At 50.1% G+C, this 15,695-nt stretch overlaps 1 protein-coding gene across 4 annotated transcripts in view; it reads right to left on the reverse strand.

Annotated features, from left to right (window-relative positions):
* LPIN1 (lipin 1) overlaps positions 1-15,695 on the reverse strand; it is a 135,186-nt gene that overhangs the window by 46,090 nt on the left and 73,401 nt on the right. For 2 of the 4 annotated variants that reach the window (XM_047782622.1, XM_047782624.1), the window contains 7 exons: positions 15,330-15,530; positions 14,519-14,614; positions 11,297-11,604; positions 9,305-9,430; positions 6,584-6,691; positions 1,937-2,066; positions 55-370 (listed from right to left, as the gene is read on the reverse strand). In XM_047782622.1, coding sequence (XP_047638578.1) covers positions 55-370; positions 1,937-2,066; positions 6,584-6,691; positions 9,305-9,430; positions 11,297-11,604; positions 14,519-14,614; positions 15,330-15,530 — 1,285 coding nt within the window. The remainder of the gene's footprint in view (positions 1-54; positions 371-1,936; positions 2,067-6,583; positions 6,692-9,304; positions 9,431-11,296; positions 11,605-14,518; positions 14,615-15,329; positions 15,531-15,695) is intronic. The other 2 variants (XM_047782623.1, XM_047782625.1) reach the window with 1 other exon arrangement.

Genomic DNA, 15,695 nt, shown 5'->3' on the forward strand with positions numbered 1-15,695 from the left:
GGTGTGCAGAGCCCCAGGTGCGCAGGGAGGCAGCTGGAAGCCCAGCTTTCTCACCCTTTTTCCTCGAAGGCGAGTCTGTCTTGCTCACAGACGGGGCGGTGCTGGCAGAGAGGGGCTTGGGCTCTTCGATGGTGGGTAGAGGCGGGGCCGCAGCCCCTAAGGCCTCAACGTCTTCTTCGTTCGCAAACGGCATCTCGGCCTGGGGCTTGCTCTGCTCCAAGAGCGGCGGCACCGGGGACTCCCGCGCCCCCGTCGGTGACTGGTCGCTGAACGCGTCCGAAGATTCACTGTGAATGGCTTGAAAGTGCATTTTATCATAGATTTTCCTGCTGTTCAACGGGCTGGAGTCTTTCAGCTTGAGTGGAGATGACTGGATCAAAGGGGCGGGGAGGGAAGGAGAGACGGTCAGAGGAGAGCTGAGTGGACCAGAAAACCACTGGGCTCAGTTAAGGGTCTACAGAACCGGCCCCTCGCTTGGCAGGTTGTAACATAGCCTCGGGAGGCAGCTGGTGATTCCTGCACCTGCCGAGAGGTCTGAAAACCAAGAACAGTGGTTCCAAAGCAAATGAACTTTCATATAAAACACCAACTGCCGGAGTTCGGAGTTCCCGTTGTGGCTCAGTGGGCTAAGAGCCCGACACAGTGTCCATGAGGATGCAGGATCGCTCAGTGGGTTGCGGACCCGGCACTGCCGCAACCTGCGGCCTGGGTCGCAGAGGCAGCTCGGATCTGGCGTTGCTGTGGCTGCGGTGTAGGCCTGCCGCTGCAGCTCTAATTCAACCCCTCGCCTGGGAACTTCCGTATGCCACGGGTGCGACCCTAAAAAATAAATAAGTAAATAACCATCATCAACGGTGCGAGAGAAATGAATGCACTGAGTAATGTAACACAGACGCCCAGCCAGAGAAGGAGAAGTGTACTCACACGGGGTGTTCTCAGTGCTAGAATCCTAAGAGAATTGTAATTATGCACAATAACACAATGCATCTTGCAAAACTAATCTCTGCTGTTGGAGTCAAGATTGGGTTTATCCTTGTGGGGGGGGGGTCAATAACTGAAAAGGCTTGGGGGGAGGTGGCTTCCAAGTTGGGATTCGGGCTCAATTCCTGGTGTGAGTATAAGGCCCAGGGAGGGGTTCGCTGTGAGAACACTTACGGAGCTCTGTCCTTAGCATCTGGGCATTTCTCTGCCTATTTCAGTGAAGGTCACCCCCCCCCCCGCCCCCAGATATGAGGGAACAAGTGCAGATTTGGTGGCTGGCTCCCAGGAGAGGGAAATTAGCATTCCTGACTCTCCCTCTCCAAGGGGTTTCCAGTTACAGAAAAGATGAATCCCAACAAAAACCAAGGTGTCATTTGCGGGCCAGCAAGTGGGGACAGGAGAGGCATTTCTGTATCTGATCCCACAGCTTCCGGCACAAATGAAAACAATGCAACACTGGATCTGTGGTCGGAACTCTTTTGCCAGCAGAGATGAAGGGTCTGCACTTTCGGGCCATTTCTCCAGCCGCAAATGCTGTGCATTTGTAAAGATGGTCGGCTGGGCCAGCACTCACCGCTTGGGGACAGAGAAATCAGCACTTTCCATAAAAGCTAAAGTCAGCCTACAAAGGGAATGAAGCCATGACTTTAGCCTCAACAGACCTACTCTCCAAAGGGCGGCCCCTCTTGAGTCATAAGAGCAATGCTTCCTATCTTCACTCATTCATTTACTCATATCACAAAGATTTACTGGGGATACAAGAGGCCACAGCATCTTCCGACGGCCTTATGGTATTAAAAAAAAAAAAAGCTTACAATATAATAATGTAATTTAAGACTCTTATAACACACGGGAATATGAAATAAAATTTCTTGGAAAAAAAAAAAGACTGCCCATTTCTTGTTTTTAGAAACTACCTTTGGCATGTGGCAGAATTGAGAGGGAAAAAGCTTACCTTTGTGGCTTGCGGCAGCTCCCCCCAGAGCCACAGCATTTCAAGGTTGTTCTTCTGCATTGTCCTGTCCGCGGACTTACTGACCAATTCTGAATCACTTTTAGGTGTGGAAGGCCGGGAAACTGAAGGACTTAAGGAAACACAAATGCTTCATTAAAGTGGGAAGAGAAAAGTGGTTTTGGCCCAAATGTTTAGCTAGACCAGAAAATGCACCCACCACGGCCTTAGGAGCTCGGCTTCCTGACTATGTCCTCTGAGGCCACCAGGGGGCGACAGAACGCACAGCCAGGAAGAAGATGCTCCCGGTTTGGGTAGCCCTGTCCCAACCTATGGCCTAATTCCAAGTAAGTAAAGATGAGAAGAAGCAGCACTGAAAGGGGGAAACTGAAAACAGAGAGAGATGGAACAGGAAAAGAAAGAGTCTGTGGTTACCTCAAATCCCCCGTCTTTCCTGTTTCACCCTGACCTCAACTCTCCTGCCACCCCTGTCTCCACATCAAATCTGTCCACTCTCAGACAGCGGCGAAAGGGTCCTGGCCCCTCAGACACGCACCAATTACATCCTATATCGAACATATTTATCAACATGCACTGGCTTTCAAAACACGGAAACTGCCTCACGTGCCACCTGCACCACAAATGCCGATGCCACCAATAACTCACTACCAGGACGGGAGCGCCCAAGCTGAGATTCTGCCAGATACTCTCTCTTCCAGGAATACCGCAAAGAGTCCCATCTGCAGAGGAAAGACACACCGTGATGCACAACTCGCAGAGCAGCTTTTAAGTGGCTCGAACCTGTGCTCACGTCTCTGCTGCTCTCCACCTTCACTCTGAGCGGTCGGACCTCCGTCCAGCCTCGGTAACCGCCAGCTTCTCTAGAAAAGCCTCACGGCACATTCCACACAACACACAGACGAGAGAAAAGAGCCATTCAGGTAGTTCTGGTCTTTCATCTCCTGCACCATTTCCTCTGGAGTAAGGTGCCCATTTGCAATAAAACGGGAAAGCAAGCCCCCCCCCCCGTCCAATTCTCCTTCTGCTCCTTCTCTCACGGACCACACAGCCCAAGCCACCTCTCATCCTTGTGCTTGGTCCCGTTTATCCGTGAGATGTCAGCGCCCAGGGGACACAACCATCCCATCAGGACAAGGAGAGCTTGTGGATGACTCATCTCCCGTCTCAAACCAACAGGGGCCCTTGATGGCTAAAGGGATCCTGCCTCCCTCGAGTCCAGCCACGTGGACCAGACTAGATGCTTCTCCGCTTCACATCCCATTGAGGCGGCTGCGGGCTGGTTCCTCCTCCCACGGCGCCCGCGGCCCGCTGTCCCCGCAAACAGCACGTTGCGGCCTCAGGCTCTGCTCGGCCAGTCGGTGGACAGGAGGCTCCGGAGACAGCGTGTTGTGGGAGAGTAAGTGATGGGGCACCTCTACACACACACACACACACACACAAATACACATACACAAATAGACACAAACATACACACACACAAACCCACACACATAAGTACACACACACAAATAGACACACACACACACACAAACCCACATACACATACACAAATAAACAGGCACAAACACACACACATACAAACCCACACACATAAATACATATGCACAGACTCAAACACACACACACAAATAAACAGACACACACACATACACATACACAAATAAACAGACACAAACATACACACACATAAACCCACACACATATACATATGCAAATAAATACACACACACACAAACCCACACATATAAATATACATTACACAACGAGTTCCCATCGTGTCGCAACGGAAGTGAATCTGACTAGGAACCATGAGGCTGAGGGTTCGATCCCTGGTCTCACCCAGTGGGTTAAGGATCCAGCTTTGCCGTGAGCTGTGGTGTAGGCCGCAGATGCAGCTCAGATCTGGCGTGGCTGTGACTGTGGTGAAGGCCGGCAGCTGTGGCTGCGATTCGACTCCTAGCCTGGGAACCTCCATATGCCACAGATGAGGTCCTAGAAAGGAAAATAAATAAATAAATATATAAACAAATAAACAGACTCAAACACACATATACGCAGACACACACACATAAATACACATACACAAATAAACAGACACAAACACACATATACACACAACACACACAGACACTAATACACACACACTCAAATACACTCACATATACACAAACACGTACACACAAATGCATATGCACACAAACTCAAATACACACACATACACACAATACACAAACACACACATAAATATATACACACACACACATACATACAAATGCAAATACAAATACACATATGTACACACAAATACACATACACAGACAAATGCAAATACAAATACACACATGCACACACAAATACACGCACACTCTTCGGCCCCTAAGGAAGCCGTCCTCTGAGAAGGACTAGTGGACACGCCACACGCCATCACCTTTCAACCTCTCTTGCTTCCTCGGGTCTCATAATCCTACTTTCCTCCAAAGAGCCTGTGCTTTCCTGGCACCCAAGTGTCCACAATCACATGTTTGAGACCAGTGAGGTGTGCAGAGGGGCGCCGTGGCCTCCACCAAGGGGTCCTGGACCGACGGGTGGGACCTGGGCCAATCTTTCTCCAGAATCTTCACAGGAGACCCATGGTAACTGGCTTCCAACCCTCAACTGTCCTGCACCCAAACCTCAAATCGCTTGTTTTAAAAGAATACAATTCATGTATACGTTGTTATAAATTCTTTGCAACAATACATTGTCTCACCACTGCCCTAAACAAAGCCCTTTAGCCTGAGCCTGCTCTGGAGTCTGGTGGCAGCAAAGCTTTTCGCTAAGAGGCCAGACAGCAAGTCGGCCAGGCTTGGGGTATATGTGATCTCCGCAGCAACTACTCAGTTCTGATCTGCTGTGCAAAAGCAGCAGCCCCAGGAGAGATGGAATCAAGCTGGCTGTGCCCCCTGAAACCACAGAAGCAGAGCGCAGGCCGGATTTGGGCCACGGGCTGCCATTTGCTGACTCCCGATCTAGAATGCGAGCACTGAACTGGGCTTTCTGTCTCCCCACCCAACACCAGAAACTCTAATGTTCTCATCCTGTGAAAAAAGCTACAGGCCGTATGGTTTGCACTGAGCATTCAGGTGGGCAAATCCATATTCACGAAGGGCCAGCCACCTCTCCCATCTGCCTGCCGCCACGGTGAATGCCGCCCCCAGGCCATGCCAGCCTCTCAAAAGGATGCTGCAGCCAAGTACCCATGCACAGTCTGTGCTGCTCGCTGAGGAAATTCAGACGGAAGATGAATCAGAGAAAAGACTCCCACCGCTGAGTGTAATCGGTGATTCCAAAACATCCCATTATCAAATATTAGACTTTGAAGATCAAGGGTTGTTCAAAAATGTATGCTTCAAGGTCACTGATGGATTTTCCTAAATAACGCATTTATGAACCATCACAGTTTTAAGCATTTTTTGCTGGTCCCATTTAGGGACATGAGTTATAACTGCTCACAGCTTAGTTGGCCTCATTTTATTTTATTTTCAGGGCCACCCTGCAGCATAGGGAGGTTCCCAGGCTAGGAGTCCAATGGGAGCTGCAGCTGCCGGCCTACACCATGGCCACAGCAACACCAGATCCTTAACCCACTGAGCGAGGCCAGGGATCGAACCTGAGTCCTCATGGATACTAGTCATGTTCGTAACCCATTGAGCCACAACAGGACTCTGCCCTCATTTTTAAATGCCTTTCTTCTGCACTGGTAAACTGTGAGTGGGGTACAACCTGGGATTTGGTTCTTTAATCAAAAAGAAAAAATTTCCCAGCTTCCCTGTTAAAGTTAATGAAATAGACCCTGTAAGTCCGCAAAGCAGGCAGGTCAACACGTGGGCGACACGGAAGGGATGGAGGCTGGACTCCAAGGCTTCTGCTTCAAATGAAAGCTCAAACCCAGGATCCCAAACCTTCAGGTCCATCTGATGCAGTTCTACAAAATTCTCCTCTACAAATGCTGTGGCAGCATCTCACTCTTTCACTCAGGAAGTCTATAAGCTACTTAATGAGTTCTTATTTTTTTATTTTGGCTCTGTCCACGGCATAGAGAAGTTCCCAGGCCAGTGATCAAACCCACGCCACAGCTGTGACCTGAGCCACAGCTGTGACAACACCAGGCCCCTAAGCACTGGGCCACCAGGGAACTCCCTTTAATGAGTTCTAATAATAACTCTCCACATGCTTAAGCAACATTCTAGAAAATGTCTCGTAAACTTATTTGAACAACCCCAGACATGAAACAAAGGTCATATTCCCAATGTTCAATTCATTATTCCATTTTTCAAAGCACTTCACAAAATTAGAAAGAATTATGCGCTTAACCATAAGTTCCAGAGAGTCAAATTTAGTACTTTAAAAAAGCTCATCATCTGTGGATGCTTACAACGAAAGGAAAAGAAATAATCTATGGGTATTTTCTTATAAATAATTTGGTTAGTTGGTAAAACAGATCGGTAAGAGTTAGATCAAAATCCTGATTTCATAGACTCTTCGTGTATTTCTCCACATAAGTAATTGGGTTAATGGCAAGACATATCTGTAAGAGTTAGATCAGTTTTTATCATGAAGGCATCCACGGTGGGAAAATAGCCCCTCTACCTTTCCGAAGCGTGGAAGTGGGAGGACTGCGGCGGGCAAGAGCTAGAAAGACCCCCCTCGGCCACGACCGCGAGATGAGGGGGGGCCCTCCTGCCGTCTAGCAGGTTACTGCATGCCACGTGATCCACAATAAAAGAGAGAGAAATCAGACGTCAATTACATTCAGCAAAATGTCGCATCTGTTCTTTGACTGCTCTGAACACTGGCATCTGGAAGAAAGTGAGTCCTTGGGCGTCTGACCACAGCAGAAGACCACGTGCTGACACCACTAGGAAATCAACATGAGTCTTCTGAATCACAAAAACAGGAAACTGCCAAGACACCCATTTCACTTTCTATTTCATCCATTTGCCCCCCCCAAAGACCGCGTTTCTCAGGGCAGAATTTAGTGCCTAATCAAATGACATACTCCAAAATGCTTGGTCATCTGGGCTGCCAATTGTCCCTTTAAAGGTAACATACAGAGTCCCAAGCATGGAAATGTATCTACTTACCCCAATTTGTTTTGTTTTGTTTATGGCTGCACCTGCGGCATATGGAAGTTCCCAGGCTAGGGGTTGACGTGGAGCTATGACTGCTGTCTACACCACAGCCACAGCCACGCCAGATCCTTAACCCATCGGGCAAGGCCAGGGATCGAACCTGTGTCCTCGTGGAGACAGCGTTAGGTCCGTAACCTGCTGAGCCACAATGGGAACTGCTATTTACCCTAATTGTAATGGCCTTTAACAGCGGTCAGATCACCTGATCTACGGGGTCATTATTTTGGATTCACTGAGCAAACATGCAAGACAGGGAAACATACTCAGCATTGTGTTTAAAACACCTGTTTTGTGTTCTTAAAATTAATGCAGAGTGTTTCAACAGACTTTTTTCTACCTATGAGTGGTTTCTAAATCATTGACATGATTCTCTTCCTAAAGGACTATGTTTTTCACTCCTTAGGGTTTAATGCTACAGATCTAAAGAGAGACTGATGAGGTTCTAGAAAAGTCTTACTACCTGCTCTGCCCAGTATGATAGCCACAGGCTGCGTGTGGCTATTGAGTTTTGTTTTTATTTTTTTGGTCTTTTTAGGGCCGAACCTGTGGCGTATGGAAGTTCCCAGGTTAGGGGTCGAATCGGAGCAGCAGCTGCCGGCCTACACCACAGCTCACAGCAAAGCGGGATCCTTCACCCACTGAGCAGGGCCAGGGATCGAACCCGCATCCTCAGGGATACTAGTTGGGTTCATTACTGCTGAATAACAACAGGAACTTCCGCTACTGCGTATTTGAAACGTGACTGGTCCAAACTGAGCTGTGAGATACACAACTTCAAAGGCTTATGAAAATAAGAATGCGAAACTGCTCAATCACTTTTTAAAAACTGATTGCTTGAAGTGAAAATATTTGGGATCATGGAAATAGATCATCAAAATGAATTTCATCGGTTTCTTTTTGCTTTTTAAGGCTGGTTACTAGAAATGTTTTCTTTACAGGCATAGCTGCCTTATGTCGCTAAGGCACAGAGCTGGCCCGAGGACAGAGCGACCTCCGTGAGGGGACTCCAGAGGGCCCCAGCCCCACCCTGGCTGGTGCACACTCATTGACACGGTCCTGGCTAGCAACTCACATTCAGCACATACTTCCAATCGTGCTGTCTCATCAACGAGATAACTCCAGGCAGGCTGGAACCGGGAATGGTGCTTATGAGAAGCTGGCTTCAGGAAGGAGAAGGCTTCTGCAGCACCTGCCAGAGCTTAGGGGCCCCTACACCTTCCACTTTAGACCAGAACACGTCAGGGGTGAGAATAACCCACGGATGCCCCTGTCCTTTAGACCGCTGCTTCCTAACCTTTTCTCTATTATCGCCACACCCCTGAAACCTCTTGTGTTCACAACAGCCCCCCTCTGGGATGACATTTTAACACCATGGATATACTCCGCATCTGTTTGGGTGCTCCGGCCCTTCGGGGGCCACACACTGTCATGATACTATTACATTATAATAACTAAGATATTCTGCTACCCAAGAACCAACTTTGTTTTTCTCTTTTTCTTTTCCTTTTTCAGGCCGCACCCATAGCATATGGAAATTCCCAGGCTAGGGTCATGCTGGAGCTACAGCTGCCAGCCTACACCACAGCCACAGCCACATGGGAGCCGAGCTGCATCTGCGACCTACACCACAGCTCACAGCAAGGCCAGATCCTTAACCCATGGAGCGAGGCCAGGGATGGAACCCTCCTCCTCACACATACTAGTCGGTTTCTTTATCACCGAGCCACAGCGGGAATTCCCGGGAGATAAATATTCTTGAATTCAGCAGGACAGATTTGACAGGGGCAGAAGGCATCATTCCAACAGCCCCAAATGACCTTGGGGCCCTTGAAGCCACCTCTCTGCTCTTGAATCTCACTTGAGGGCTCAGTATCCAGAAAGGGTCTGTCATCTGCCTTCTCCTGTTGACAATCAGCTTTACGTAACTTAGCAAAAGGCTTCCCTGTCCTCGTGCCCTCAGGATGCTAAGACCCGTATCTGCAGCTCGGTTCTGAAATCATCCGTGGCCATCTGCATGTGTTCTGCGTTTCATCCGGATCTGGACTTTCTGTTCTAAGTTGAGTTTACAGGTCCTCGTTATTCTATTTTTATTTAGATTTCACTATTTGATTACACCTGCTTCCTGTAACGGACCTGGAATCCTCCAGGCCAGGACAGCTGAGCCACACCGGCCACTCACCTGGCGCTGGGTGACCACTCTCTGTCGGAATTAGGGTACGAGGCCGACTGGGGATAAGTCACGACTGGGGACAGGTTTTCTTTAGGGACATCTTCCTGGAATGGAGGGATCTCACTAGAAAGAGTTCTGGAGAAAAAGAAAAAAAAATGATGCACGTCAAAGAATTATTAGCGTTGGCTTCATTACAAAGGCAAGCTTCCATTTTTTTTCTGGACAATCTCCAAGGGCTTTGTGGACCAGCGTGCTCTCCTTTTAAGCCACCCAGGCATATTCCAGGGGGTGGAGAGGAAAAAAGGGACTCAGAGAAATGCGTTTTGTGTATCCACGCTTCGGCTGAATTGTAAATGTGACATGATTTGGCTCAAGAATCTGGACTTGGACATGGGCTTGAAGGACCACACGGACTGCTATGAGCACTGTAGCGCCCTACAGACTGTCTCTCACACGTCATCTTGCAAAAGCCTGAGAGGTAGGTGGGCCCAGCTCTGGACACAGAGAGCTTTGAAGCCCTTGCCAGGCAGGAGTGAGCTAACACGTTGCTCAATGGCCATAATGTTCCATTTAGCAGAAACACATTTCAAGTAAATTTCAAATTACAGAATGGGGGCAAGTCTACCTTGTTTCAGGTATCGCACGCTTGTTACAAAATATGATGTGCTATTTTACTCCTGCAGAAACTACCTGTCTCTGTTTTTTTTGATGCTCCCTGTTATAGCTAACACGAAGTTCTGGAATTAAAAGCCATGCAGGGAAGGTGGCTGTCATAAGCCCAACCAACCCGCTTCCCGAGCCCACAGTAGCTCAGAGGCCGCAGTCAGGAAAATGGGCACTGCCAATGTGCCTTTACTTTTAGCCAGGAAAAAAAAAAAAAAATCCTATTCCACATCATGAAGCAGGAGGTTATTCCTGGAGTCAGCGGGTGGCCTAGCGGTTAAGGATCCAGCATTGCCCCTCCTCTGTCTCGAGTCACTGCTGTGACGACGCAGGTTCCATCACTGGCTTGGGAACTTCCAAGTGCCGTGCGTGCGACCAAAACAAAAAATTACCCTGAACTACATAAAAATCTGAAACATCGAATATTCTTTACAAATGAGTTTTGGCTTTTAAAAAGTGGCATTTTGCACCAAAATGGTAATAACACAGATGTAGGATTTCACCACAGGATGAGAAGCAAAGAAAAACACAACAGGTGTGCATTCAACCGTGGACCTAGAGAAAAACTGAGAAGGGAGAAGGCGGGCGTGCTCTCCCTTCACCTGTGGCCCCCAGTTTCGGGTTGGCCCACCTGCCGCGCTCATAGCTGGTGCTCAGATAAGGATACGTAGCTTCTCAAGCAACGGTTTCATGCACGGAGTATTCATTTGCTGAGCGCCTGTTTCGTGGTTCTGCTCTGGGAAGCTGGAGTTGTCACCGGGGATGTGGCCGTGTCACTGACCCCCTCTAAGTCACAGCACATCTTTGTGCTACTTTAGAATCCGGCGTGCAGGGCTCCAAAATGATAGAATATGAAATTCAGGGGGAGAGGGAAGTTTATAAGAATCATCCTAAAACAGAGTTCCCTGGTGGCTTGGAAGTTAGGGATCCAGCACAATCACTGCTGTGGCACGGGTTTGATCTCTGGCCCCGGGCATGTCCGCACGATACAGGTGTGGTCAAAACAAGCAACCAAAAAGAATCATCGCAAGAAAGGGGAGTTTCCGTTGCGGCTCAGCAGGTTAAAACCCGATGTTGTCTCTGTGAGGATGCGGGCTTGATCCCCAGCCGCATTTGGTGGGTTAAGGACCCGGCGCTGCCACAAGCTGCAGCGTCTCGTGTAGGTCGCAGATGCGGCTCAGATCTGGCCTGGCTGTGGCGCAGGCCTCAGCTGCAGCTCCAATTCCACCCCCAGCCTAGGAACTTCCATCCACAAGTACAGCCATAAAAAGAAAAGAATCGTCCTAAGAAGCGAATTCACCCGGTTCTAGCCCCAGCCCTTCCTTCCACGCACGTTACCTACTGCTGTCCAGGGGCTCAGCCTCCTCGTCCGAGCTCATCTCTATGGGAAACATGTCCTCGTCCTCCGACGTGTTCGTGTTGTCGTCCCTTTTCAGGCTGTCCAGCTGGGACTTCCTCCTCCTCTTCCGTCTCTTCTTCACCAAAGAGCCACTGGAAGGGCTCTCGCCGGGGGGCAGGACCTGGGCTGACGTGCTGGGGTCCAGGCTCCGTAGCCGATCCAGGGAGTTCCTTTTCAGCTGGGACTCCATCCGCGAGGCGCCTTCCGACAGGATTGGGGAGGTGGCCAGGTGCGTGGGGATCACCTCCTAAAGGACGGGACAGAGGTCCAACAGGAGCCTCGTGACCTGGGCTGAAGGAGCAGGATGGGCCGAGGGCCGCCCGTGTTAGTCCAGGAGCCCGAGACCCGGGGATGGCGGCCACCACGGGGCCACCACCCGGCACCGTCATCTGGAGACGGGGCCGCCGAAGTCGGGAGGTGGTCACCAAGTCAGTAGGCCACTAAGTGCCATTTTGTCCTGAGTCCTGCATGTTCATACGTAACAACAGAGCGAGGTTTATTAGTTATTTCGGGCAACTGAAATTCAACTCGGTCTGAAAGACCCAGAGGAAAGAGGGAAAAAAAATGGGCTCCGAGGCACCCTATGACCAGGAGAACCAGACTCAGTTTTGTGTGTGTGTGTGTGTGTGTGTAAGAGAGAATGTGTACATGTATTTTCAACATGCACTGACCTAAGAGAATAATAAGAACCTTGATTTTTACTTTTCGTTTTATGGCTGGGCATAAAACACCAGATCCTTAACCCACTGAGCAGGGCCAGGGATCAAACCTTTGTCCTCACAGACACTAGGTCAGGTTCTTAACCCACTGAGCTACAACAGGAACTCCCATAAGAACTGCTAAAGAGCTCTTACAGCCTGAAACCTGTCAACTGCAAAGGGGCAAACAAAAGTTAAAGAGCAAGTGTCCATTTGAAGGGGAAAGAGTTTCTACCAAAGCATCCTTTGAAAGCAGTGACTCGGTCTCAGCCTTCCCTTTTAATGCGGAAGTAAAGAGCAGACAGGCGGGGGTGCCCGATGGCCACGGGGTCCTCACAGAAGACAGAGGCACAGGGCGAGGATGCCGGACCCCACGTGTCACATCTCTGCAGAGACCAGAAGGAAGCAGGGCCTCGGGCGGTTTGGTCCTGAAATGAAAACTGTGGTCATTTGATTTAGACCCTGGAGGTGATCAGAGCCATTACTGAGTAATCCCTACATCCAATCCCTACCATTCTTAGTTAATGCAAGAGTAGAAGTGGTTTGTCTTAGAAGAAAACATAGGAGTACATCTTTATGACCTTGAATTCGGCAAAGGATTCTCAGATGTGACAACAAAAGCAGGAGCAGAAGGAAAGAGTCGATAAATTGGTCTTCATCAAAAGGTAAAACTTTTGGAGTTCCCTGGCGGCTCAGTGGGTTAAGGACCTGGTATTGTCATGCCTGTGGCTCTGGTTACTGCTGTGGCACAGGTTTGATCCCTGGCCTGGGAAGCTCTGTGTGCTATGGGCGTGGCCAAAAATAAAATAAGATAAAGTAAAACAAAATATTTTTAAAAAGAAAAATAAACACGTTGTATTTCAAAAGGCAACATCCAGAAAGGGAAAAGACAATTCATGCTATGGAAGAAAATATTTACAAACCACCTGTGTCTATAATAGATGATGAACTCTTACAAATCAATGATAAAAAGACAAATGACCCAATGAAAAATGAGCAAAACATCTGAATAGACATGCCTCCAAAGAATACATACCAAGGGCCAAAAAGCGCATGAAAAAATACCCCACATTGTTAGTCGCTGGGCAGATGCCAACCAAGACCGGGATGAGTAATGACTTCACACCCACTGCAATGGCTGGAATCATGGGTCCAAGGGCAAAGCACTGATGAGGCAGTAGACTAGTCGGGCCCCTCACGCCCGCTGGTGGGAAGGCAAAGGGTGCAGCAGCTTTGGACAACAGCCTGGCAGTTCCTCCAATGGAAACACAGTGCAACAGGCGACCCAGCCATTCCCCGGCCAGGGGTACACCCGCAAGAGGAGACACGTCTATACAAAAACCTGCACACGGCGTTACTCACAGCAGCCAATACTGAGAAGAGACCCGGGTGTCCACCAACACAGGAAAAGACAGACCGACAGGGCAGGCAGACACGGTGGAATATTATCCAGCCATACAAAGGAATGAACTACGTGGAGTTCCCGACGTGGTGCAGTGGTTAACAAATCCAACTAGGAACCATGAGGTTGCAGGTTCGATTGCTGGCCTCGCTCAGTGGGTTAGGATCTGGCATTGCTGTGAGCTGTGGTGTAGGTTGCAGACGTGGCTCGGATCCCGTGTAGCTGTGGCTCTGGTGTAGGCCGGTGGCTACAGCTCCAATTCGACCCCTAGCCTGGGAACCTCCATATGCTGTGGGAGCGGCCCTAGAAAAGGCAAAAAGACAAAAAAATAAAAATTAAAATTAAAAAAAAAGAAATACAGACACGTCACAGCTCAGACGGAGTTAGACAACGTGGTGCATGAAAGGAGTCAGGCACAAAGCAGTCAGCCACTAACTCTGGGTCATTCAGAGGGAAGTTCAGAATAGGGAAATCAGTGGAGACGGGAAGGAGATTAGCGGTTGCTCAGGGCTCAGGGTGGTTGGGGGGTGGTTTCGGGTTCAGGGGCAGGGGAGGTGACAGCTAAAGAGTACAGAGTCTCTTTCTGAGATGACAAAGATGTTCTAAAATGGACTATAGTGATGGTTACACACATCTCTGAAAATCCCAAAAACCAGAGACCCGTACCCTTGAAACGGACAAATCATGCTGTAGGAAAATTAGCTCACAGATGTTAAAAAAATTTTAGTAAAAAACAAAAGCGATCTGGTCACTCACGAAACAAACATGAGAACCTCCAGCCCCCCCGAGATGTGACAAACAGGATAATCTGTTTGCTTTGGACAACAGTTCCTCCGTCTCCCTAGAAACAGCACACGGATGCAGGACGGGACTGCTGAGTCTGTGTGGACACAGCCACACTCGCCCGGCCCGGCTCGGAGCCCTGGTACAGGTGCCTGCTCCGCTGCCCTCAGCCCCACAGCCAGGCGCCAGCATCACTTCACACACGCGGCCACTGAAGCTCCGAGACGGACACTGCTCGGAGCTCGCCACGGGGAAGCTCACCACCCGGCTCTCCTCACCTGATCGTTATCAGTCTCTTGAACAAAAAACGCTTCTCCATTGTCTCCCAGTTTCATGTGCAGATCCACTGACTCTCCGTTGATCTCTATGTCCACCTGAAGGAAAAACACACTTCATTCGCAAGAGGAAACCCGACAGGGCGCGGGGGGCAGGTCTGTACAAGCACTTCGGTCGCATTGATCACACACACACACACACACGTCCCCCAAAATCTCGCTATTCCCAATCTCCGGCGGTCACGCTCATCCTATAAACTCTTCACCATCAAGAGACGGAGTCTATTCCCCCCGCTCCGCTTCACGCACACCCCAGCGCCCTGGATCCGCGCAGGCTTGTGACCGCCCCCAAGAGAGGAGCACAGCAGAGGTGGTGCCGGGTGACCTCCGAGGCTGGGCCAGAAGAAGAAGACGCTTGTCCTTGCTGCCAGGTGCCGGTGGTGGGGAAGCCCAGCCTGCACGGGGAGGCCGGGGGGAGGCGGTGTGGCCACCAGCCCTGTGAGCAAGTGCACCTGTGAAGGAGTCCAGCCCCCCAGCCCAGGGTCTTAGCTGAGGCCCCAGGGGGCCAAGAGCCCAAGGTCCCTGGTTTGAATTCCAGACCCCGGGAACCCAGGAACTTAATAAACAGTTTACGCCATGAAATCTTGGAGAAGCCACAGTAATCAGAACAATCTACAATCTGAGTTGGTAAAATCGGCAATTCAGGGACCACCCGAGGGCTACACCGTGGGGTGGCGGGGCGCTCCGCGAGGCCGCGGAAACGCGGAAATGCGATGACCTTCCCGGGAGAGAAGCCGGCCGCCAGGTCACTTACCACCTTCTCTCGGGAGCGCAGGACCCCCATCTTCCCGAAGCGGACGTGGAAGGGGGAGCACTGCAGGCTCCCGTTGGGCTGCCGCACCACGATGATGTCAATGCAGCCGGACAGGGTGGCGGGATTCAGCCCCTTGTAGAGCTCCTTCACGGTGACAAACACCTGGCCCGCCAGCTGCCCGACGTAGTTCATGGTTTGAGCCTAGAAAACACAGAAACAAGCGAGACACACAGACACTTACGTCGGGATGAACATGCCCGCTTCGCGCTCCTGGCTGCACACCCTGCTCAGCGCCCACGCCCCAAACTCAGGCCACCCCACGAGGCCTCATCTCAGCCATCTCTGGGCCCTGCTCTGAGGGCACAG

This window comes from Phacochoerus africanus, chromosome 5 (genome assembly GCF_016906955.1).
Source record: "Phacochoerus africanus isolate WHEZ1 chromosome 5, ROS_Pafr_v1, whole genome shotgun sequence".
In the NCBI taxonomy this organism is placed as follows: domain Eukaryota; kingdom Metazoa; phylum Chordata; class Mammalia; order Artiodactyla; family Suidae; genus Phacochoerus; species Phacochoerus africanus.